This window comes from Chamaea fasciata, unplaced genomic scaffold (genome assembly GCF_029207755.1).
Source record: "Chamaea fasciata isolate MVZ Bird 193981 ecotype frontalis unplaced genomic scaffold, bChaFas1.0.hap1 SCAF_10, whole genome shotgun sequence".
Classification (NCBI taxonomy): domain Eukaryota; kingdom Metazoa; phylum Chordata; class Aves; order Passeriformes; family Sylviidae; genus Chamaea; species Chamaea fasciata.
Genome location: NW_027094095.1, coordinates 11,646,741 through 11,669,908, shown reverse-complemented (window position 1 = coordinate 11,669,908; position 23,168 = coordinate 11,646,741). Strand labels below are relative to the sequence as shown.

The window sequence follows — 23,168 nt, the reverse complement described above, 5'->3', positions numbered from 1 at the left end:
AGGCGCACTCCCGGGGAGAGGAGGTCGCGCTGGGCTGGCCGCTCCTCCCTGCTGGACCACAGCCGGACAGCGGCCACCAAACCCTGGTGACACCGGGCCACCACGGCACTCGGCTTCTGGCTGCATGGCTGGTGGCTCTTCCCTTCTGCTACAGGGTGCAGATTCTGCTTGGTTTATACAAGACTCATGAAATAATTAAGCTAAATGAAATTTGCTCTTCGGCTCATTGTCTATCGCGTTTTTTGCCCACTCACGAGGACCTTCTCTGTCGGGAATGATGCCCTCCATCGTACTTCCCTTTGAATGGCACACCGCCATACAGACTGGGAACTAACTATTCCTCATCCTGGCGTGGGGGAAAGAGGAATTTTCCTCGCATTCCTTCGTATTTGTTCCAGCTGCTGGTTCCCCTTTGAGAGCACGACTTTGTGTCTTCAGACTGTAACTTCTGACACGATTATAGGCGTCAACAGCCGCGATCGTTCTACGACCCGACAGTTTTCCTTAGTGGTTTACACGCATGTCAGCGGGAACCTGGGAGCCGTTTTCGTGAGGGAGCCCCGGTTTTCCCCGAGGGGACCCGGGAGTGGGGCAGGGTTCGGGAGCCGCCCCGGCCAGGCGGGGTCCAGCTCCCCCCTGCTCCCCACACCTCGCCAGGGCGGCCTCGGGGGTCGGGAGCGGCTCCCGCCGTCCCGGGCTCACCTGAGGCAGCAGGAGACGAGCCCTCATCACCGGGCACTTCCCCAGTGGGAATTTCGGACCGCATGGAGGCGGACGAAGACGTCCCGGCTCCCGGCGGTCTGGTCCGGGCTCCTGAGGGGCTGACCCCGGCCGGCAGGAGCCGCCCCGCCCGGGATGGGGCTGCGCCCTCCGCCACCGCCCCTGAAGAGGGAGGGGAAGGCAGCGCTGCCAGGCGGGGCTGGCAGCAAGATGGCGCCGGCGGTGCGGGGGCTGAAGAGCTTCGTGTGGCAGAGTGAGTGACCGTGGGGCTCCTTCCCCGGCCACGGCGGGAGCGCCCCGGGGCCGTTCGGTGGGCGCGGGCCGGCCGGGAGCCTCCGCCGCTGAGGCGGCGGCTCCGCGTAGCCCCGTGTGTGGGCCGGGGGTGCCCGCCGAGGGGCGGTCCGGGGCCGCTCCCGGCGCGGCCGGAGCCGCGCTGCGTGTCGGAGCCGCGCTGCGTGTCGGAGCCGCGGGGGCCGAGCGGGGTTGGGGCCGGGCCCGGGCGGCTCTGTGGGCGGCCGGTGTCCGGCGGAGGCTGTGGGTGGCGGCTCCTGCGGCTATCACAGGTGGTGACTCGGCGCGCTGGTGGGAGGTGGCTGCCCCGGCTTGCGGCGTTGCCGCGGGTGTCCGCAGTGACAGCGCTGCAGAGAGAGTCTTGTGCTTTTTGCCGAGATAAGGGTGAGCTCTGCAGGCTGCAGCCCGCCTGACGGGCTCTTGAAGAGACTAAACTTAAGTCAGCTCTTGGAGCGCTTCTCTGTTACCTCCGAGCTGCTACTTTTGGAGAGTGCTCCTGCCCCAGAAGGGGCTCTCCGCTCTCTCTCACGGAGCGGCACCTCCCACTTCGTGCTTGGCTTCACGGTTTTCGGTAGAAAAAGCTGAAGGTGTTCCCGAGTAGTCTTACAAATGAACTGCAGATTTTTATCTCCGTGTTTTGGAGCAGGTTCTGCCGGTGGTTGTCACAGAAAATGAAGTTGTAACTGCTCCCTTCTTGCCGGAGTAGAAAGGCTTATAGTATTTCAGGTAGTGTGAGGCCTCTGGGGAAAGGCATTAGCAGCCGCCTCATCCCGAGCTTAATTGTACTGGGGTTGTGACTCCCTGAGCTGCTCAGCCAGCCTGGCGGCTGTCCCTGACATGGGAAGGTCCTGCTGCCGTCATGTTTTCGTTTTTCTCCTCTGCTTCTACCTGAAAGCTGTTTGTTCGTGTCACTAAAAGTGAAAAGCAGACTGTCGCTCTGAAGTTCGATCCTCAATTGCTGGCACCTGTGCCCTGCCTGTATGAATTAGATACCTTTGTTTAAAACTTAACCTTTAGAAGTCTGCACCTTTGCTGTTTTGCTTATTCTGCTGTCTTGCTCTGTTATTTGTGAGTTTGACTGTACAGCCAGTGTTTTGTCCGGAGATATTTTATAGAAGACTTGGACCTTTAGAGGGAATAGTTTGATCAAAGCATGTGTGTGTCACCAAGGGCCATAAAGACTTTTGAAAATGTTGTTGCCAGTGTGAACAACAAAGATTAGAGTGACAGTGAAGCAGTGTGAATAATAAAACATTTATGTTGCAAGCTTAGTTGAAAGAAACTTCTGAAATGAATGCTTTGTTAGTCAGCTAGTTCCTCTCGTCTTTCCAAGACTACAACAACAGTGAAAATGGATGAACTAAGTTTTAGACATTGTCTGACACTTTTTAAATGGGTAATTGAAGGCCATAAACTTCTGCTCCCTAATGTTTCAGCAGATATGTAAGTTGGGGGTTTTATTAAGGCTGATTTGTCTGAAAATAGTGATGCTGATGCTGTATGGAGCAGCTTGTGCCAATGTGTGTCTTGTTCCTTCTCTGTAAACAGGCTTAGGAGTTACACCTGTGGTGTGTGGAAAAGTTAATTCACACAAGTTTGTTGTCAGTTAAATTCACAGATATGAGGACAGAGAAAGCTGCCTGTATTTAGGAGACAGTAGTTCCTGTGGGTATAATCATGAAATACAGAGAGCTGCTGTATATAGTTAATCTCTAAATGAAGCTCTTTCCACAAGCAACTCTGTCTTTTATTTTTTCCCCCAGCTTTAAATTGTTTTGTAGACTTGTATAATAAGTTCTAGCCTAGCCATAAATAGCTATATTAATTTTTCTAAGTGATTCAGCATTTCTGCAATTTTTTTTTTTTTGTATCACTTGCTTAACAGTCCTCTCTACAGGAAGTGTGTTATAAACGGGTCATTAGTTTTGCCAAGGTGTGGTTTGCTTTTTTTTTCTCCCCCCACACAGGGTTTTGGCAGCCTGCTGTTCTGTCAGGGTTGTGTATAGTTCTTTTTCCTAGATTGTGAAGAAAAGGTAGAAGAAAAACAGCCTTTGTAAAGTAATTGAATGTATTCAGACAGTACAAAACCTGAAAAGGTAGTTAAGGTGTATGGTTGGTATAAAATCTGTGAGAAGAAAATGAAAGCCTAGACAAAAATGCAGCACTAACCTGGGTTTGGTTTTGGTGTGTGCAGAATGCTTGCAGGAGAAAAATGATTTTGAGATCCTGTAAACCATTGTAGGCCACTTATTTGGGTGAAGCAGGTGCAGGTTGAGGGCAAAATAATTAGCACCTGGTATAGTGCAGGGGCAAGAACTCAGAGTCTGGTGCACTGATAGCTTGGAATAAACTTTCATTTTATTATGGGAGAAAACTGGCTTCTATTTTTTAACTGCAGAAATGAGGTTCAAGACAATTGAGCTCTACATTTGTATGTTCTGGTGTCTTTTATAGGCGAATATTGTAGAAAAAATATATTTGAGATTATGGACAAGGCTGTTGGGCATTCAGGTTATTAAAAGGAATTCTGTGTAACGCTGAAGACTAATTAATTGGCAAGGGTGTTCTCAGAAAATATGAATGTTAATAAAATTTTCACATGGTTAAGAGCTTGTTATTACACCTGTGTGCAGTCCTAGAAACAGGCAGGGACAGTTTGTGGTGAAGAATTCTGTGCAGCTGTTTATCAGCATGGGGTTTTTTAAATTTTTCATTTTAGGGCTCTGGCTCTGAACATATGAGTCTATATGGATGAAATTATTTTTTTCTTTCTTAGTAACAATTTGATTCCTCTAACTGGTAAATTGTTTCTTCTTACAGAGCTGAAATCAGCAGTATTTGATGACTTTAGCAAAGAGGAAGAATGGAAGGTACAATTTTGTTAAAATTTTTATAAGAATTCTGTCATCACTTGAATGAGAAATCTGTATTGCTGTGTAGAGAACAAATACAAAAAAATAATGGCTAGTATTTGCACTTAAAATTGTTTTCTGTCCAAGTAATACATTTTGCTTCTGGTAACTCAGATCTCTGTATAACATGTATTGAAAAATCTATAGGGTAGTACAGGAAGAACAAATGGTTAGTAGTCTCTTTTTATTAGTTGTGAAGAAAAATTATAAACTGTGTTTATCTTCACTTTTCTTTTGAAAGACTTGTACTTTATTAATGTCAAAAATGACACTGCTCTGCAGTACATGTGGAGCATGATTCAGCAGTTTGATACCTGTTAGAACTGCTTAAGCTACAAAACAGTTTGAAAATAAATACAGATATATTTGAGCAGGCCATGGGGTAAATTAGCAGGAGTTCAAAAGACTTGTGCCCAAGTGAAACTTTCAAAGTACTTCCTAGTATGAGTAGGGGGAACAAGACACATTTTTAAGATTGAGCTCATCTTTGGAAATCCTCTACATTAGGAGCTGCCTTCTGAGGTTAATGTCCCCCTGCAGTGTTGGTGTATGCAGGTAATGAAAAAAAAATAGAGTAATAAAATAGTTTTAGCTTCAAACTTCTATGGCAAGCTGTTGAGGAAATGACATGGGTTTAATACAGCTGATTAATTTATTTAAATACTTGTGTGTTTTCTTTAAATCTATTTAGATAATGCTTTTAGATGATTACACTACTAAATTATTGTCACTGTGCTGCAAAATGACTGATCTACTGGGAGAGGGTATCACAGGTAAGCATAATTCTTATTTATACACCAATGGCAATATCCTGGTAAGAAAAAGGAGAAGACTGAAAATGATGAAATGGATAGTACCCTTGCAAGGAATGGTCTTTATTTGGCCGATGAAAACAAGTAGTTATGGGATATTAAAATAGCAGACTTTCAGGCTTCTGCAGTAATTAGTCAGTAGTGATTTTTTTTTGGGGGGGGGGGGGGGGAAACCAAATGTTTCTCTGCCTGAAAGCTCAAATCCCCCTTTGAAATATTTTTTCTAAAGATTGCTCTAAGGGTTTTTTTTTGTTTTTGTTTGATTGGGGTTTTTGGTGTTTTTTGTGCTTTTACTGTTTTTTTTTTTGGTTTGGTTGTTGTGGTGGTTTTTGGTTTAGGGGTTTTGGTGGGTTTTTTTGAGAGGTGGAAAGGGGTGTTTGTTTGCTGATGCCTGTTTTTGAAATTGAAATAAATTCCCAAAATGTGAATGAACTAGTTTTAATTTGCTTTAGGTCTAGATTTTCAGAAATGCTTGTGTAAGAGGCCATTGCTTAGACTTGGTTATTTACTCCACAATACTATTCTTACTCCAGTTCTTCAACATAGCATGATTATTCTGGAAATAAAATAGTAGAGCTGTATCAATTTTGCTTTTTGATGTGTATTTTAAATAATAAATACTACTTATCCTTTGTGAGAAACTTTTGGTGAGGATGTATTCTCTTAATCAAGAAGAAACCTTTTATTTTTAGTGAGCACACTGCTGAAAGGAACCTGTCTTTCCACATCCACATGTCTGACATTACTTATCTTCCTTGTTCTTCCCCCACAAAATTTCTGAGCCGCAAGAACCTCTCTGCATTCTCAAGCTACTGTATTGTAACACTACACAGTAATGACTTTATTAAACAGAGAAAAACAAGAGATGAGTGAAGCTGATTTGCTGAAAATGTCTTAATTTGTGCCTGCAATTATGTTGAAACAGAGTAATTGCCCAGGAAATAGGCAAACAAAGGACAGAAGAGGCTGTAGTCCAAAATGATGCCCTGCATAGTTTCTCTGTCCCTCTCCTTCTGGGAAAAGAGCTGCCTTGCCAAGAGAGCTCCCACTGGGCCCCATAGTTGGAGTATGTTTGCATTGCCATTTTGCTGTAGAAGTGTAGAATACCTAGGAAGACTTCATTCCTCCAACTTTAGTTTTTAGTAAACTGAGAGTTGAGAAAGCCTTGTGGTAACCTTCTGAACATAAAATGTGAAAGAAATAAATGAAAGCTCTAGGCAGAAGGTCTGTCCTTACCTCTAATATTGTGGACAACTTGATTGCTGTTACTTTATTTTTATCAACTCTATATTAAAATATGTGCAGTGTTTTCCTTAAAGATGCATGATGTTCCCAATTATAAAAATGTATTATGTCTTACTTTATAGTGGTGGAGAATGTACATAAAACCCGTGAGCCTGTCCCACACATGAAGGCAATATATTTAATAACTCCCACCAAAAAGGTTAGTATTTTAAAGTGTTGCAAGATCTTTCAGACTGAAAATACCCCCTTTATTTTAAAATGTGTACTGTGTACAGCTGTCCAGTACTTCTGCATTTTCTGTGATACTCCTCTGTGTGATGTCTGATTTCCCGAGATGAAAAGACAATGTAGTGCCACCGTGGAACACGTTGCAAAGGTGTGCCTTGTGGTCAATGTAGGCACTGTATCATTGCTTAGCAATTGTAACCTCACTGACATGAGGTTACACTGAATGTTGTATCATATAATGATGCAATACATTGAAAAATAGAATTCAAAGTAATGGCTCTAATAAGAGATTACTGTTACTTCCTAAAAATTCTTGAGAGAATAAATCTCAGCATTGTTATAGCTGGAAAATGATGCAAATACTGTGATGTGTATGCTTCCTGAAATGAGCTTGCATGACTGACCCTCTGTAATTGCTTGTTATTCTTAATCTGGAATTAAAAATCTTCAGTGTTTTCTTATATGTTGAATTGCAGTATTCCTAGGTGGAGGTTAGTAATAGGGCAGGAGGAGAGGAGGGGGAAGCTTTGTCTGCTGTGTGTAGAAAGGCAAAACATTGGCATGATGTTGGTTTCTTTTTACCTTATTTTTCTTGTCCCTATAAGTCTGTAGATGGACTGATTGATGACTTCATCACTAAATCATCCAGCAGATACAAAGCAGCCTATGTGTATTTCACTGACTGTAAGTAAGCTTTTGGGGTGTAGTTTGGTAACTTTATGTGGATAAATAAGTAAGCTGCTCACTTCTCTTGTGTGTAGTTGAAAATAAAAATGAGAAGTTTGGACCCTGTTTCTTGCAAGAAGCTTTGAGACTCAAGTCGTTAACCATATATCTCGGTTGCCAGGCCGTGGTCACCCTGCTGGGTAGCAATAGTAATTTCTTTCAGTTACTGAACAGTCTTGATTGTTCTCCACCTCTGGTTTTAATCTAGGTAATGTAGTTTTATTTTTAAGTATTCCAGTCTTCTCCTGTCTTGGAGTGTGGAGGAAGACAATTGGAGTCATACTATGTATCTCTACATAAACAAAATAGTACTAAAAACATAACTGCATGAGGACTTTCTGCAAGGGCTGTGTTAGTAATTGGTTGTTTCAGGTAGTTCCTTCAGACCTGTGAGGCAGCTTTTTCCCTTCCCTGGAAGAAGGGCCACTGAGCCCTTGCATGCACGACCTCAGTTGCCTAGCAGAGCAATTAGTGGGAACGGGATTAGTGTGGCTGCACATGCCCCTGCAGTCAGTCATTGTGACTAAAACGACCTGTGAAGAGGGGAAAACAAAAAACCCAAATGTGCTGCTGAAGGCAGAGACTGAGGCCTGCCTAGCTTTGTGGACTGTGTGTGTCTGCTGCTGGATGTTCTCAAAGCAGTATTAAATTACTGTTCAAATTCTTGGTTTCTTATTTAATTTCATGCTGAAGCAGCAGTTACTGTTCTGGAAAAGTGCTGCTATCTTGCTGTATGCTCCCTGGTTGCAAGTGGGCAAGCTTTCAGTTTGAATACATGCCAAAACTTTTCCTGTTGAGAGAAGTAGCTCCTGAGTTAGAGAAATAACTCTGTCACTTCCAAGTCTGTGTAGTATTTGTGTCATCCATGTATCCCTTAAAATCAATTTCTAGACTGGCATCCAATGTAGCCTGGAACTGTGGTGGGACACCTTAGAGATCTATAATTAAATTCCATATTTCTATGTTTGGCTCTTAGATATGTACACATGATTTCTTTTTGTAGCTTGGGAAATGTTCTTTCTCTCCTATGTGACAAGAAATAACAGAAATGTTTACTTTGATACAATCAACATCTTTCACAGTTGCAGATTGTTAATGAGTGTTCAACAATGTTTTGCTTGCAAAAAGCCAGTGGAAATTGAGCAGTGGTGCTTTTCAAAAAAGATCTCATAAACAAAATATTGATTATATAATCCGTTTCACTTTAGGAAGAGTAGGCAACTTTTTTCTCGTATTTTAATGTTAATTGCGTCTTAATTTAGATTTGTCTGCTCCGAATACTGTATGCTTGTAAGTGAGCTGACAGCTGGAATAGTACAAATTATTTATACTTCGGGTCTTTTTTTCCCCCCCTAGTTTGTCCTGACAGCCTCTTCAATAAAATTAAAGCTTCATGTGCAAAATCAATAAAGAGATGCAAAGAGATCAACATTTCCTTCTTCCCTTATGAGTCTCAGGTAAGTTTAATTCTTAATCTTAACAGTAGTCTGGAGGAATATTTTCAAGTGCTACTGGCCTTTTAGAAAACAATGAAATAGCATGTAGCTTTTGACTGACAAACTCTGTGAGATATTTCCATTTGGGCACATTTCCAGTGCTTGCTTATGCTTTTCAGATGAAGATAAGTGCTCTTGTACTCCAGGGTTTACTCTTTACACTTGACCTCTTTGCAAGACTGGTGTCAGTCGCAATAGGGAGGTTAAAGAAGGAATCTGTTCTCTAAGAGCAGGCAAGTATTCTGGTTGGTGTTTAGTAAGAGTTGGTTACTGCTGATCCTGAGGTGTTACTTTGATAGGTTGGGTAGGTTGGTGCATGGGAATAGGAGTAAGTAGGACTTGGTGACAAGTTAGGAAAGGAGAACAAATGGACTAAGAGAACTGGAGTGGAACAAAAACTACTACAATTTGACAGTCTTTTTAGTGAGAGGAGAACAAGGAAATCCTGTTTTCTCAAAGATCTATATTACCAGTGGAAACCAATGAGCGTTTTCCATGTGCAGCCACTCAGTGGGTGTTGTGTTGAGAAATAATTTGTTGCTCATGCACTTCATCAGACACAGAGGGCTGAAATGCACACTGATACTCATTAAGATGGTGAAGGCTCCAAGCTCTGCCCAGTTCTGGGAGCTGGAGAGCTAACCATGAATGTTTCCTGTGTCAAACATTATCAACATATCAAGGGTGACAACTCCTATGCGTACCAAGTGGCAGGTGAATATAGGGATTGCTGCTAGCCCTGTCTCACTGTGGTGCTGTTTCCTGGTTTGAAGACACAATCCTTTGTATTATAAAGGGCTCTTTAGTATTTTGGTTGAGAATCCATCAGGGGATAATGAGTATGATGGCCTGTTTGTTTGCTTTCCAGTGAGGTTAATGTTTACAAGTTTTGTTTCAAGCTGGTTTTGGGAGCCCTGCCAATTCTGCCCTTCTGTACCAGAGAATGCCTATGAAAATATTGTGGTCCTGGTTCTCTGGAGGACTCACCATGAAAGCAGAAATCAGGACTACTTTTCTGAACTTGAAAATAAGCAATACTTAGGCTGGGCAGCACTCTCCTTGTTTTTACTGTAGTTTTGTATTCACTGTATCTGGGGTTGTGAAAACTTTTTGAATCTTTAGCAGAGGAAGAGTGTTAACTGGTCTGCCTGCTTTGTGGGATGCTAAGAGTAAATAATCAGGCTGAGTTCTGGGCAAAGTCCAGGTGATTATCTACTCAAGAGAAGCAAACACCTTTATCTGGATGGACGTTCTTCTTTGACTCTGTAGTTACAGAGTCCATCTGCAGCTAGAGAAAATCCATTTACTGACAATGGGTTTGTTCCCATGTTTGCATTCCATTTACAAAACTGTTGAAAAACCTCTCATCTCTGTAATACTAAGCTGCTTTAATTAAGATTTTATGCATTTAAAGAATTTCAGCTATTGAAGCTAAATTCTCCATATCAAAAGCAGATACAGTATGTAAAATTTTGTTTTAAACCAATTTAACCTTGATACCTTCTATGATAATTCTGATATTGCGTTGTATAGCTCTGTACAAGACACTGATGGGTGTTTAGTTCCTTCCTTCCATCCATCCTTCCGTCCTGTAAGCAATTTGAAGAATAGATTAATTTATGTAGGAGAGTAATAGGGGAAGAGTCTGAGAACAAGAAGATGAGCTCAGCAGGGATAGAGGAATGAAGTGTGGATTTGTTTGGGTTTTTTTTCTGAAGTGTCCTATGTTTGGGTTTTTCTTGCAGCATAGAATTTTAAATTATTGGCAGACTTTTTACCAGGTGCTTTAGCAATCTGCAAGTTGGACCTTTTTTTTCTTGCTTGTGCTTTATGTAGGTATTTACTCTCAACATCCCAGATGCATTCTACCGCTGCTACAGTCCCACTCTGGAGAAGACAAAGGACAAAGATGCTGTACTGCAGGTCATGGCTGAACAAATTGTTACATTATGTGCCACACTAGATGAGAATCCAGGAGTACGATACAAAAGGTGGGGCAAAATTAGTGTTTTATAGTAATTGCTTTCTCTTCTAGGGCTTGCCACAATATTTGGTCGTAGCTCCAGGCTGCAGCATAGTTTGATTTTTTTTTTTCTTGTGGTTGTGGATTAATTGTTCTCAATTCACAAGTCTGAAATATGGAATGATAGGAATTTGTGAGGTGTAGGGAGAGCAGTGTTCTTCTGTGTACATTCATGTAACAGAACTTGCGGTCCCCTGTCTTGTTCTGAATGGTTTGTTTCACGTCTGGTCAGCAGGGTGACACTGATATGCTGCATTCTTGTATGCCACATACATAATCCTGTAACAGAACTGCTGCTGTTTGGCTGTTTGCAGCTCTGCTTGGCACCAAGGAATTCAGAAATTGCTGGGGCACATGGGATCAGGATTTCTTGTAGTAGAGATATTGAGAAGAATGCCTCTTTTGAGCTTTGAAAGGGATTTGCTGTCTTTGAAGTCAAAGTAGGCTTCTGAAATTGCATTCAAGGACTGCGTTCTGTGGTGTAATGTGAAGTGGTGTCTTATTCCCTGCAAAGGTAACAAATAATTGCTTGACTGTTTTTTTTTCTGTTATTTTTTTTTTCTTTCTTTCTTGTTTCCCACTTCTGAGTGAAACTTCAGGTGCTGGGCCATGTGCCAGCTAATGCCAGTCTTTTGGCTGAAGCTGTGTCTGTTGTGTAAAATACCTGAAGCTTTCAAGTATATGAAATCATAATGTGGAAGTGAAAATATATTGGAAATACTTAGAATGCAGTTCAGAAACTCATTCAGGAGGATGAATCTTGGGAATTCTTTGTTGTAAAGATAGCATTTTAGTGTTCTGATGAAGAAATATAAGTTATTTTTGCATGTTTCCTTTTTTCCCAGTGGACCATCTGATAGAGCCAGCAAACTTGCACAGCTTGTTGAAAAAAGTCTTGAAAACTACTACAAAACAGATGAGAAAAGCCAAATAAAGGTAAGAAGTGAACTAAAAATGTTTGATTTCTTTTTTTTTTTTTGTAAGTCAGGAAAACATCTTTGGAATATTGTTCAACAATTAGGTTCTACAAATACAGATCTTACTTAATAATAAAGGTAACTAGTTGCCATTTAGTTGTTTTTGTGTACGAAAGCAGTGTAGAGGTAGTAACTGTTGGAGTAAAGCTGTATTTGTATGATCAAACTGCTTTTATTGGAAAAATTAGCCGTGATAATGTAGAGGGATGCTACAAACCTGCAGACCAGGCGATAAATGTTTTAATATCACCTTCCATAAGGCCATGGGTGGAAGAGGCTTCCTGTGGAATTGATATGTTTCCCCTGAAGGGATTTATTGTCCACAAAGATTCAGCTGTTCACATAAATAATGGTTTTGATCTGTCACTACAAATAAGGCCTGATTAGGGCAACTGCTTAAACACAAAACCATGGGATAAACCATTCTGACTTTATGACTTTGCTGCAGAAATAAATGTACCTGCTGCTGCTGCCACTTCACTAAATCCCAAAATGAAACTTCCAGTTGATTGTTTGGACGTCTTTTTCTGTATTGCAGCACCATCTGTTCTGCAGTACAAACAATGAAGTTATCTGTTAAATCTCTGGGCAGCCTTTTTGGGGTTTGGTTTGTTTTTCTTTTACATTTTTTGTTCGCTAGATGAGTAAGAATCAGACTTCTGAGTGTATTGCAGCAGGCTAAGAGCATTACCTTAAAATTAGTATTTAAAACCATTGTATATAGTTAAAATGTTCAAACACTTGGGTCACAGTGCAGTGTTTTAAAGTTATTTTTCTAAAAATATCTGCAGTGCTGTGACTTAATGCAATTAGATGTAACATGCATTGACTTTGTACTGTGTGTCTTAAATTTGTGTTTGTTTGGTGGCTTTCTAGGCTAAAACCCATTCCCAACTAATAATAATTGATCGTGGCTTTGACCCAGTATCAACTGTGCTCCACGAGCTCACCTTCCAGGCAATGGCATATGATCTGCTACCCATTGAAAATGATACTTACAAGCAAGTACTTAAGACAAAAGGCTAAATAGTTTTATTCTTGATTATAAAATCCCTGAAATTGTTGAGCTCAATTGCACCATGGCAATATTAGCTGCTCGTATTGCATAATGGTTGCTTCACTTATTGTTAGTCTTTCCTCTTGGATTTGTAACTTCATCTTTTTCCTGGCTTCCTCCCTTAGCTGAGATTAGGTAGGATCTAATTGGCTTTTTTGCTAAATTTTGAGTCCGACAAATTGGATCTTTTAAGAACTAAGAACCTTATCCTTTTCTTGAAGTAAAGCCTTGGCAGTGCACATTGAGATTCTCCAGATGTTCTTTCATATTCTCAACTTTTTTGGCATAGCAAGACAAGCAATGCCACTAACTGAATACTGAGAAAAAGCTAGGTTATTTCTCAGGGGTGCTCACTTTTATAACTCCAGTCAGTTAATTTGTGTGGTTACTAAAATTTACGTGTTTTATTGCAAATACACATTTAAATCAGTCATGTTCAGTTTATAAGCACTGTTTGGAGTAGTGTAATGTTAATTTGCCTAAGTTACATGCTTTACTGTCTGACTGTTCTGACAACAAGGATTTTGGTAGGACTTTGCTTTCTGATGACCCACTACAGCAAAAGAGACCTGATGGCCTCATTGCAAAGAGGAATGTGTATCTCCAGTCAGAAGCACTGAGTGAAGATTTTGATAGAAAGTGTAGAGTTCTATGAATGTGGGTTTGGTTGCTGGGTATGAAGATGTAGCAGAGTATGTTTTGTATGTAGTCACAATCTGACTTTCATCATTAATCTTGTAATTTTTTCCTTCTTTTGCTTTCTGGCAATCTACACCACGTGAGTTTCTGTAAATGTGGAGAGACTATGTGGCATGATTGTTGTCTTATTTTAGTTTTATTACTGTTTGTAGTCGTGTAATAGCTCCTCTGTAAAGCTGTGCAGCAGTTTCTTTCATATGTGAAGTACTTTGTCCTGCTTAGCATTTTGTTGCTGACTGTGATTTCATTTTCCTTTAGTTATAAAGTCTTATAGTACACAGAGAAAACGGCAGCTGGCAATTGCAGTGTGTACTATTTTGTGCAGTTTGCATTTGAAATGAAAGGGAAATTGACATTGAAAACTGAAGAGAAGTTGAAGTGCATGTAAATGTGTGCTTAAAACTCTAGTTACTGTTGGTTTAAAAGAATGTCCAGAAGCTATTTCCCCAAAGAGTCTTTCTAAAATTCATCTGCTGCTTCTATGTTAAAATATGTAATCTGTAAAATCCTTCTGTAAATTATATTTTGTCAGGCAGTAGCTTGGTTTATAAATTAAAACCTTTGTCTATTACTGCTGTTAATTTATGTTGATTAAATTGTTACAAATGGTACTGTAATAAGTGGTGAGAATTGGGGAAACCCAAACCTCAAATAATTGTCTGAATTTTCTCTTGGAAGATACAAAACAGAAGGCTCTGGTGGGAAGGAAAAGGAGGCAATTCTGGAGGAAGATGATGACCTGTGGGTGAAGATGCGGCACAAGCACATTGCAGATGTGATTGAGTATGTGAATAAATAACAAAGCCAGCTGGTTGGTTTCTTAGAGAGGGAGCGTGTTTGAGCTGTTCAGTGGGAATACAACCAGTAATGGACATGATTTGCAATACAGACTGGATTCAGTTAAGTAAGCGATTGTACTTCAAAAATACAGTATGTACCCAAGTATGCAGGTGTGCTTCTTGCAGTTCTTGAGGTAAATGGAAATCAAGTCATTTCCTGGCAAGTGTTTTCAAATATTTTAAATCTGAAGGGATTGTTTTGCATACAGTACTACCAAGCTGCTGCATCAAATGACATTATGAAGGTATTGCAAATAGAATGTTTAATGTTTCCTTTATTAAAAAAATCACTCTTTTCTCTGAAGATAGACCTGTATTTCAGGCTTTTACTTTCATTCAGAAGTTCTTGTTGCACAGTTCTTTTAAGACTTTAAGAAAAGATTTAAGAACTCGTGCTGTTGCCTTTCATTATTTTCTTCTTTTCTTCAGGGAAATACCAAAACTTTTGAAAGATGCTTCATCAAAAACAAAAGCAGCTGAAGGAAAAGTAAGTTGTTTATGTTGAGGTATTGTTCATCCTGGTAATTTAGTTATGTTCAGCTGATCAGATCCATGTAACTCATGGATCTACTACAGAAATTAAGATTTTTCTCAACTGGAATTTTCAGGGGTTGTGGGGGAAGCAAGGCTGCAACAGGAAGGGAAATAAACATGTCATTTATTGGGGGAACAGATTTTCGACTTGTGTCATTTCTTTCCAGTTATCCATATCTGCTCTGTCGCAGTTGATGAAGAAGATGCCACTCTATCGTAAAGAGATTAGTAAGGTAAAGGTGTCTTTTGTAATCACAACTTCACAGCAAATAACTCTGTGCCCTTCAGCTTTGTTTTGTTGAAGTCTAGTTTTAGTCTGTCGTTTTCCTGTAGTTTGTGTAAAATAATGAAATAATTAGTGTGCTTTGAGCATCGAAGATATCAGTTTAATGTTTCACAAGGTATTATGGGGGTCAGTCTCTAAGTGAAGGGGAAAACGCAGAAAATGCCTGATGGTACTGAAGGATTGACTCTTGTAACCAGTAAAAATGATGGATATGCTGGAACAAAATTCCAGCTACTGCAGCTTGTGATTTTTTTTTGTTCTTTCTGTCTCATAGCAAGTTGTTCATCTTAACATAGCAGAAGACTGCATGAGCAAGTTCAAATCTAACATAGAAAGGCTCTGTAAAACTGAACAGGTATGTTTAAAAAAGCCGCAAACCGAACAGCAACTCTGCAAGTATTGCAAGTACCGCTCTTTTGTTTGCAGGAATAGAAGCTTGTTCTAACTGACTAAACTACTATGTCTCTTGCCTTTATTTTGTGATCAGTTTTTGAGGTGGTAGTATTAAAGCTAAGTGTAATATACAAGGCTCTTAATCTCCAATAAAACGGTATTCCTAAGAGTTTTTGGGGTCTTTTTGTCTTGAAATCTGGCTAATTTGTTTAAAGATCACCTTTGTGTCTGTGGTTTAAAACTCCTATGAAGTTGCTTTAATATACTGTGCAGAGGGGAAGCCCTTTTTAAATGTCTGGGAAAAGCATATTTTAGGGTGAGGCATTACATTGTGACTATAACTGACATTTCCAAAAATTCTAGAGTTCACAGTTTTAAATGTTTTAGAGTGTAATATAGTGTTATTATAATGATATAACTATTGAAATAAATGTCAGACATGTCATACTGAGTTTAAATTGATGCAGCTTGATTGTTTCCTGAAACCTGTGGTTTCATAAAAATGCCTTTCAAAACACAGAGCTATGTTCATTTAAATTACTTTATAGAATTTAACCATGGTGTCTGTTTTTTATTTTTAATTAATTTAGGACTTGGCTCTTGGAACTGATGCAGAAGGTCAAAAAGTAAAAGACTCTATGAGGGTCCTCCTTCCAGTTCTGCTCAACAAAAGTCATGACAGCTATGACAAAATCAGAGCTATTCTCCTGTATATCTTTAGCACAAATGGTATGACAAGTTGCCCCATTTTTTTTTTCCTCTGGGCAATGACCTTGAACTCAAGTTTTAGGATAGCATAGTGGTTTTAGTTAACCTAAATATCTGCATTGGAGTTGATAGCTGGGTTTGAAAGGAATCCTGTCCATCCTCTATACCTTCTCTCAGATTAGTAGCAAAGATACTGTTAGTAAGGAGTTAAGAGATGTAATTCAAGTTTAGATTCATACAGTGTTTTAATATTATTCTTACTCTTGCATGTGTGCAATAGTTTCTTCTTATTTTCACATGGTATTGAAGCTGTTAAAGGGGGTGCTCCATGTCTGTTGCATCCTGAAAATTAAATCAGTGGGGAAAAAATTGTTGTAGAGAAGGAGCAAATTGGCAGAATGTTAGTCTGAGGAATCTGTAACAATATTGAGTTTTGGTCTCAAGATTGGACCATTAAACAAAATTTTATCTAAAATATGGTATCATGTTAAACTTAGACTGGTCACACAGAACAAACAAGAAAGTTCTGGACTAAATAATGGCCCAGGATGTGTGAGACAAAACTGGTCTTACTCACAGTCACTTGGTAATTGTTGTCTGTTTTCCATATGTTGAAGGAACTACCCAGGAGAACTTGGACAAGCTGATCCAGAATGTACAAATAGAAAGTGATAGTGATATGATAAGAAATTGGAAATACCTTGATGTTCCTGTTATCTCTTCAGTAAGAATGTATTTATTTATTTTGTCATTTCCTGCTATCCAAGGACCTACAGCTCTTTCAGTAACTCTTAGTGATATTATCCCGGTCTGGGTTTGGAAGCAGCTAATTACTAGGAATTTTTTTTTGTAATGTGTTTACGTGGTAAATCCTTTGAAAATTATTAATGTTAATTGTTTAAAGTAAGATACCCATAATGTTCCCTCTGCAATTATCAGCTTACTTAGTTCCTTGTCTGTAAAGTTAGTATTTCTAGTGTATCTAGAATTGTGAATCTAGTGAATTCTAGAGGTATTAATTATTGTTCTTTATCATTATTTATTTAAAATCTCATACTTATCCCCCCTCCTTCTGCTGGTGACTGCTGATAAGTTTCAAAAATCCGAACACTAAATAATGCAACCATATTTTGAAAACTTTTACAGTTTGTTGCTCAGCAGCATAAATACACAAGAAGGGACCGTTCTAAAGAAGAAACCTTTCAGCTTTCTAGGTGGACTCCTGTTATCAAAGATGTTATGGAGGTAAATTTCCTTGACTAATTAATTCATGGGTGCAGTGCAGAAATTTACTTGAGTGAACTGTTATAGCCAATCTTTGGAATTCTGTAGTATTTTGAGTTAATTTTGTTAAATACATCTGGTGGGCAAAGTGATCACTTCTAGTCTGTCTCTAATATAGAATTTAGACTGCTGTTAGTAATACTCCTTATTAGAGGTCATTTTAAAGGTGAAGCAAATGAAAGTGAAAGCAAGAAGTCTTTTAGAACAGCTTGTCCTGGAATTGGCAGTGTTTGGTGTAATTTAAAGATGTGTATCTTCTTGGTTTTAACTCCAATGGGTCTTTAAAACTGCAATTCCAATCTGAACTGTAGTGTGGTAGAGCCTGGAAGGTGTTACTTGCCAGAATTGTGGTTTCATTGTTCTTAAACATCTTCCTAAGCATCAGTCAGTGACTGATGTCACAGGATAGTGAGTTTACTGGAGTGTTAGTCTGACCCAGTGCTACCATTCATAGATTCTTGGTGGCTTTCACATGTTCATTTTTGTTTTCAAGGGGCTCTGACTTCTCTCATACATTGCCATATAGAAATGAAATACATTAGGGTTATTACAGATGAAAAGCTGCTAGTGAAATCTGAACAGTTAATCAGTAATATGTTTATAAAAAGAGCGTATGTACTCATAATTCCTTGTGATACACAGAACACTTATGATACATTTCAGCATTATGTGGTCTAGCATTTTGTTATGTAGGAGCATTACTCATGAAATGCTACTTGCAATTATTTGTTGGGCTGCATGTGTTGGCATGAAATTCCAGTTAGACATTCTTTGTGAAAGCTGGAACTTGGTGGCGTTAAGGTCTGGATGGCTTTTTAAAGTGTGTCGTTATTTTGCACTTCAGGATGCTATAGAGAACAAATTAGATTCTAAAGAGTGGCCTTATTGTTCCCGGTGTCCTCCCACCTGGAATGGTTCAGGAGCAGTAAGGTAAGTGGTTTAATTTCCTGAAACAGAATTTCCCAGAATCTCAGTATTTTTGTCATGTGCATTCTAAAGCCTTCCAGAAGTGTACTTACTGAACAGTGAAATAACACATGTAAGGCAATGTTAATGTGCCAAGCCTATATTTTTATTTAATCTAAAACATACTCAACTTGGTTGTTATTTTAATACTTCTTAGTAATGTATATATTTTTTTATTTGTAGTGTCTTCCTTTTGCTTCAAGGTTAGAAATAGCATTTCATATTCTCAGAATGAGAAGTTGAAACCTTGAGCTTAGTAGTGTGAAGTAGTTTCAGGAATGAATGTTCAGTACTGTGACTTAGGTAAAAAGAATGTTTTGCTTCTGAAGTTATCTCTGCTATGTTAATGGTGGTGACATTATTTGGGTTAATGACCTCGGGAAATTAAATTCATATTCTGTAGACTCTCCCATTAGGAAATATGGGCCTGTTAGGCATTTGACCCCTCTTGCCAAGGAGTGGTTTAGAAAAGTCCAGGACAGTTGGAGGTCTTAAAATTAATTCTCTGCTAATGAATGTGAAATGTGTACTTGCAAATTTAATGATTGTCACTGAGAGGTGATTTTTTTTTTTAGCTTACCTGTACTGTTCCTTCTTTCTCTTTTTAATTTCACTAGCTCTTGAACCTCATGACCAATACCTGCCAATTTGAGAGCTTTATCACTTTTTATAATGTTATTTAAATGGTGAGACAAATGAGTAAAGACTCCCAAGAGTGTTTCTATCACAGGAATGCTCACTAGGAGTGTTCCTCTCTCAGGAATGCTCACTGAACTAATCAAATGCTGGAATTCAGGGAGGGAAACATTAAGGATATCCTAAGCGTGGAAGACACACTTGAATTGGAATTTGTGCTAAATAAAAAACAAAAAGGAGAGATACACAGCCTTAGGAAATTGTTTTTTTACATCCACTTCTAATTAAACTCTTGGTGGTGTATCCTTCTGTTCCTGGATAGGCACTAGGATGGTCAGTGCAGGGGAATACTAGAGCAAGTCCCCGTACACTGGAACTTGATCTCTGTCTTAGAGGCTGGTGAAATGTGGGAATCTTGAAGGCACTCTAGCAGAGGTCAGGACTGCAGATGACTTATCCTGAGTCTGCAGTTACTACATGTATATTAGACTTCTAAGCACTTCAGGCTGCTTCTGGTTTTCCTAGGTATCTGAATCTGATTTGATAACACACAAATATTTTCTTTAGTGATTCTGTTCATGTTCAGAGATTTGAAGAAGCTGGAGTCTTAGGTTTTTCAATGAACCTCTCATGAAAAATGCCACTGGAATTGGGAGCATGCAGAGTTAAGCTGCATGGCATGAGTCCTTGGCGTGTTAGCTGTGTGTGCAACAAGGTTTTTGTTTTGTATTTAATTTCCCCCTGGTGATACCTAAACAGTTTGAGTAATGTGATAATCTAAAGAATTTAATAAAAACAAGTTATCAATTAATCTAAATACCTCTGCTGAAATGATAACCAAGCCATGAACTCCATGACAGAAATTGCCACTGCTTGTTGAGTGTATAATTTTAAGCAGAAGTGAATCAGGCAAGCTGTATAAATGTCACTGGTGCAACGTTTTGCAGTGCACGCCAGAAGCCCCGGGCCAGTGTCCGAGAGGAGCGGAGGAGCGGCGCCCGGCTGATCCTGTTTGTCATCGGGGGAGTCACGTACTCAGAGATGCGCTGTGCCTACCAAGTCTCTGAGGCCTACAAGGCCTGTGAGGTTCTTATTGGTGAGCTTGCCATGGGAGAGGGTGGGCTGTACTGCATGTGCTTCTGGAAAATGTGAGCTTCATTTTTCTTAGATCCCCTCTGTTGGATCACCACTCTGATACTATATAGTCGGTGTATTAAAACTGTGCACTTAAAAGCATCTTTTCAGGTTATCTCAACTGTTTGATGTTCAGAGGAATTTTTTCGGTTTTTTTGACAGTCATGCTCTACAGAAGAATTATGTCAGAGATGTGTCAGTGTATAGCAAACAGGATTTCGAGAGACATCTATTTCTTTGCATTACAATTTCCTCACAAATTTTTGCATCTGCTTGTGCTTTACCTTCAGTGGCACTTGCTACTCTCATTGCACTTGGAAGTAAGAAGGCAGACAGACTAGTGCAAAATTGCTCACTTTGGAAGGAAGATAAGTATTAAAAAACCCCAACAATCCTAATCAAAATTCCACCCGAAAAACTTAACAAATAAACCCCAAACCACTTTTTCAGTGCAGCTGGGTTGACTTTGCAACATTTTCTAGTTGTGGCTACTTGAGAGGCTTTGCATAAACCGCGCAATGATTAACTGCTTAGGTCCTGAAAACTCCACTGCTTAGAATTTGGCAATTGGCAGCTGGTGTAGTAACCTCTTAGCACTTCAGAGGTAGTAAATGTTTGTTCAGTCAGCTGCTGTGCTTTAAATGAATTTGAAATAGCATTAGAGGAAACAATTAGGTGCTAAAACATGTACATATATATAATAGTATACAGGAACAGAGCTCCTAGATATGGAACCTGAGCACAGACCTGTGTCCATCTGCAGGGCCAGCTGATGGCTGGGTGCAGGGTCATCTAAAGCACTCTAAAATGCTTAAGAGGTCTGCATCTGGCATTTAAATTTAGTCTTGAGATTCAGTTTGACTCTGTCTACCATCTACCATGATTTTAAATACTCTTCCCTAAAACAATGCCAGCCTTGATTCTGAGATCTAGAGTCTGTTACCTCAAAATATTCAGGGGTATTGTCGGTGTGTTCGTCTGTGGTTGGTTTTGCTTTGGTTTGGTTTTTATATGCTGGTTTCATTGGTCGTGGTTGAGGTAGGTTTGATGCTGGTTCTAGTTCTGAGTAGTAATGGAAAGACTAGGACAACTGGAATGTAGTTTGACCAGATTATTTCCTCATCTGAGACTTGTTTACAATCCCATGTTTAGTGTAGATGACTCTTTCACTGGGGTATCTGGCACTCACCACAGCACCATCTTCCCTTTTGTTTAGAGATGATTCTTGTAGTTTTGTTTGTAATCCTGATTTCTGAGGGAACATGATAGTTGCCAAATTCTCACATGGATTACTGAAAGATGAACACTGGACTGTGTTCCTGATTCAGAACTCAGGAATATTAGCCCATTCAGAGTGACACTACTTGTTGCTTTCAGAACTACAGGGTGATCCTTCATGGCAGAAGTTATAATCACTCTCTCTGAGACTAAGAGAGGTAGTTGTGCATTGAAGAAGAATAACGATTTTCTTTACTGTGCTCAAGACTCGAACTTTGTTTTTTCAAGGAAATGTTAGTCAGTAAAAGCCTATTTTCTGTAACTGGTATTTTTGTGAAACACTACTGTTTGTGATAATCTTGATTCCAGGTAGTTTATTGATCCTAGGGTAAAGCCTCTCATTTACTCACTCTTTCGCAGAATGGCAGGTTTCTGGCAGGCTGGGACAATTGCCCAGGTTCAGTCCTGTCTTTCAAACAGGACAGAGCAGGACTTGAAACTCGTGTTTAAAGTGTGAGTCCTGATCTGGATGTCTGAGTGTGGGAAGAGGGACATTACTTACCTAACAGTGACACCTTCATCATGGTGCTTTTCATGAAAACACTTTGGAGTGTTGCACTTGGCAGTTTTCTAGGTGTAATAAGAAACACTGGCATGTCACTGATGTTTTAAAGAGGGAATGTCTGAAAGTCAGAATTTGACTGATACAATTCATACTTAATGTTCTTTTGTCAGGTTCTACTCATATTTTGACACCTAGAAGACTACTGGAGGAAGTGAAGAGCCTTAGTAAACCCAAGGATATGGTCTGCATTAAGGATGAATAGATGTGGTGATGTTTATGATGTATTAAAAACACAAACAGTATGTATATATTCTAATGCAACTGACTTTTCCAAATACTGCACTTCAATACTACGTGGTCCCTAATGGGAGGTTGTGTTATAATTTAAATTTGCTGCTTTTGGGGGAGTAGAAGGCAGAGAGATAAAAAGATAAACACATTTGTTTCTTAGGCTCTATTTAGTATAACTTCAGGTTCTATTTATTATTGCAAGTTCTTTTTCAAAAGGGCATGTTTGTTCCTAATTATGCTAAAAGTTATTGTAATTATATGTAAACTGGAATTGTCTTTGAGAACTGTGAAAGCTTTCTATAATAGAATTTATTTCTAAAAGTGACTGAATTAAAAAGGGCATACACTCTTGGGAAGGGACTTCAAGAGAAAACTTGTAAATATGGGTTTATGGTAAAAATGTTTCATCCAAGTTCAGTGTCTTAAAGTGTAACGTTTTCTGTAAAAATAACCTGCTGAAATTTCTTTAAATGTGTGTAATTGTGAAAAATCTAAAGGCTTTTTAGATGGTGCTGGGTAAGGTAGATAATTAACCACAGAATTATTGAGCCGTTCCAATCACGTAAATAACTTTGGGGAAATGCTGTCAACTGTGCACTGAAGTACACTTTATATTTAAGTATATACAGAGATTATTACTGAAGCTTTTTTAAAAAGTTAATTTCTAACAAATGCCATATGATTGTCTACATAGTCTGTCTGTTTCAGAAGTTGAATTGCCTGTGATACAGAAATTCCAAAACTAAGCATGTTTCTTTCAGTAAGTGGAAGCAAGGGGAAAGGAGAAGACAAAAAGGGAAGCAGCTCAGCCTTTCAAAGGGCTTGGTAATTTGGATAAGAAAAGCACAAAACAAACAAAATGACAAAACCTGATGTACTCAAGAGAATTTACTTTTTAAAAATTTTGTTACATACTAAGAAAGAAATACTTAAATTTGCATTGAAGGGAATAAAAAATCAAATTGTATGAATTCTGTAATACTGGTAATGTTTAGATTTCTCTTTAAAAATTAATTAAATTAAAATTACTGAACTTTTAAAGGGATGGTGTATTTATGTGCCTTGAAATGTTACTTTGTTGTATGTAGAATCCAAGAGAAATGTTATAATGAAAAAGAATAGATTACT

At 39.3% G+C, this 23,168-nt stretch overlaps 1 protein-coding gene across 1 annotated transcript; it reads left to right on the top strand.

Moving 5' to 3' along the window:
- Positions 1 to 898: 898 nt before the first annotated feature.
- Positions 899 to 23,168, top strand: STXBP3 (syntaxin binding protein 3). The gene is made up of 19 exons (XM_066192315.1): positions 899 to 973; positions 3,832 to 3,881; positions 4,615 to 4,696; positions 6,103 to 6,179; positions 6,814 to 6,892; positions 8,291 to 8,391; positions 10,267 to 10,421; positions 11,299 to 11,389; positions 12,307 to 12,431; positions 13,865 to 13,969; positions 14,455 to 14,512; positions 14,727 to 14,792; positions 15,120 to 15,200; positions 15,829 to 15,967; positions 16,564 to 16,670; positions 17,093 to 17,191; positions 18,075 to 18,160; positions 19,780 to 19,928; positions 21,920 to 23,168. Exons 1-19 carry the CDS (start codon positions 931 to 933, stop codon positions 22,009 to 22,011), a joined length of 1,785 nt encoding a protein of 594 aa, XP_066048412.1. The 5' UTR covers positions 899 to 930; the 3' UTR covers positions 22,012 to 23,168.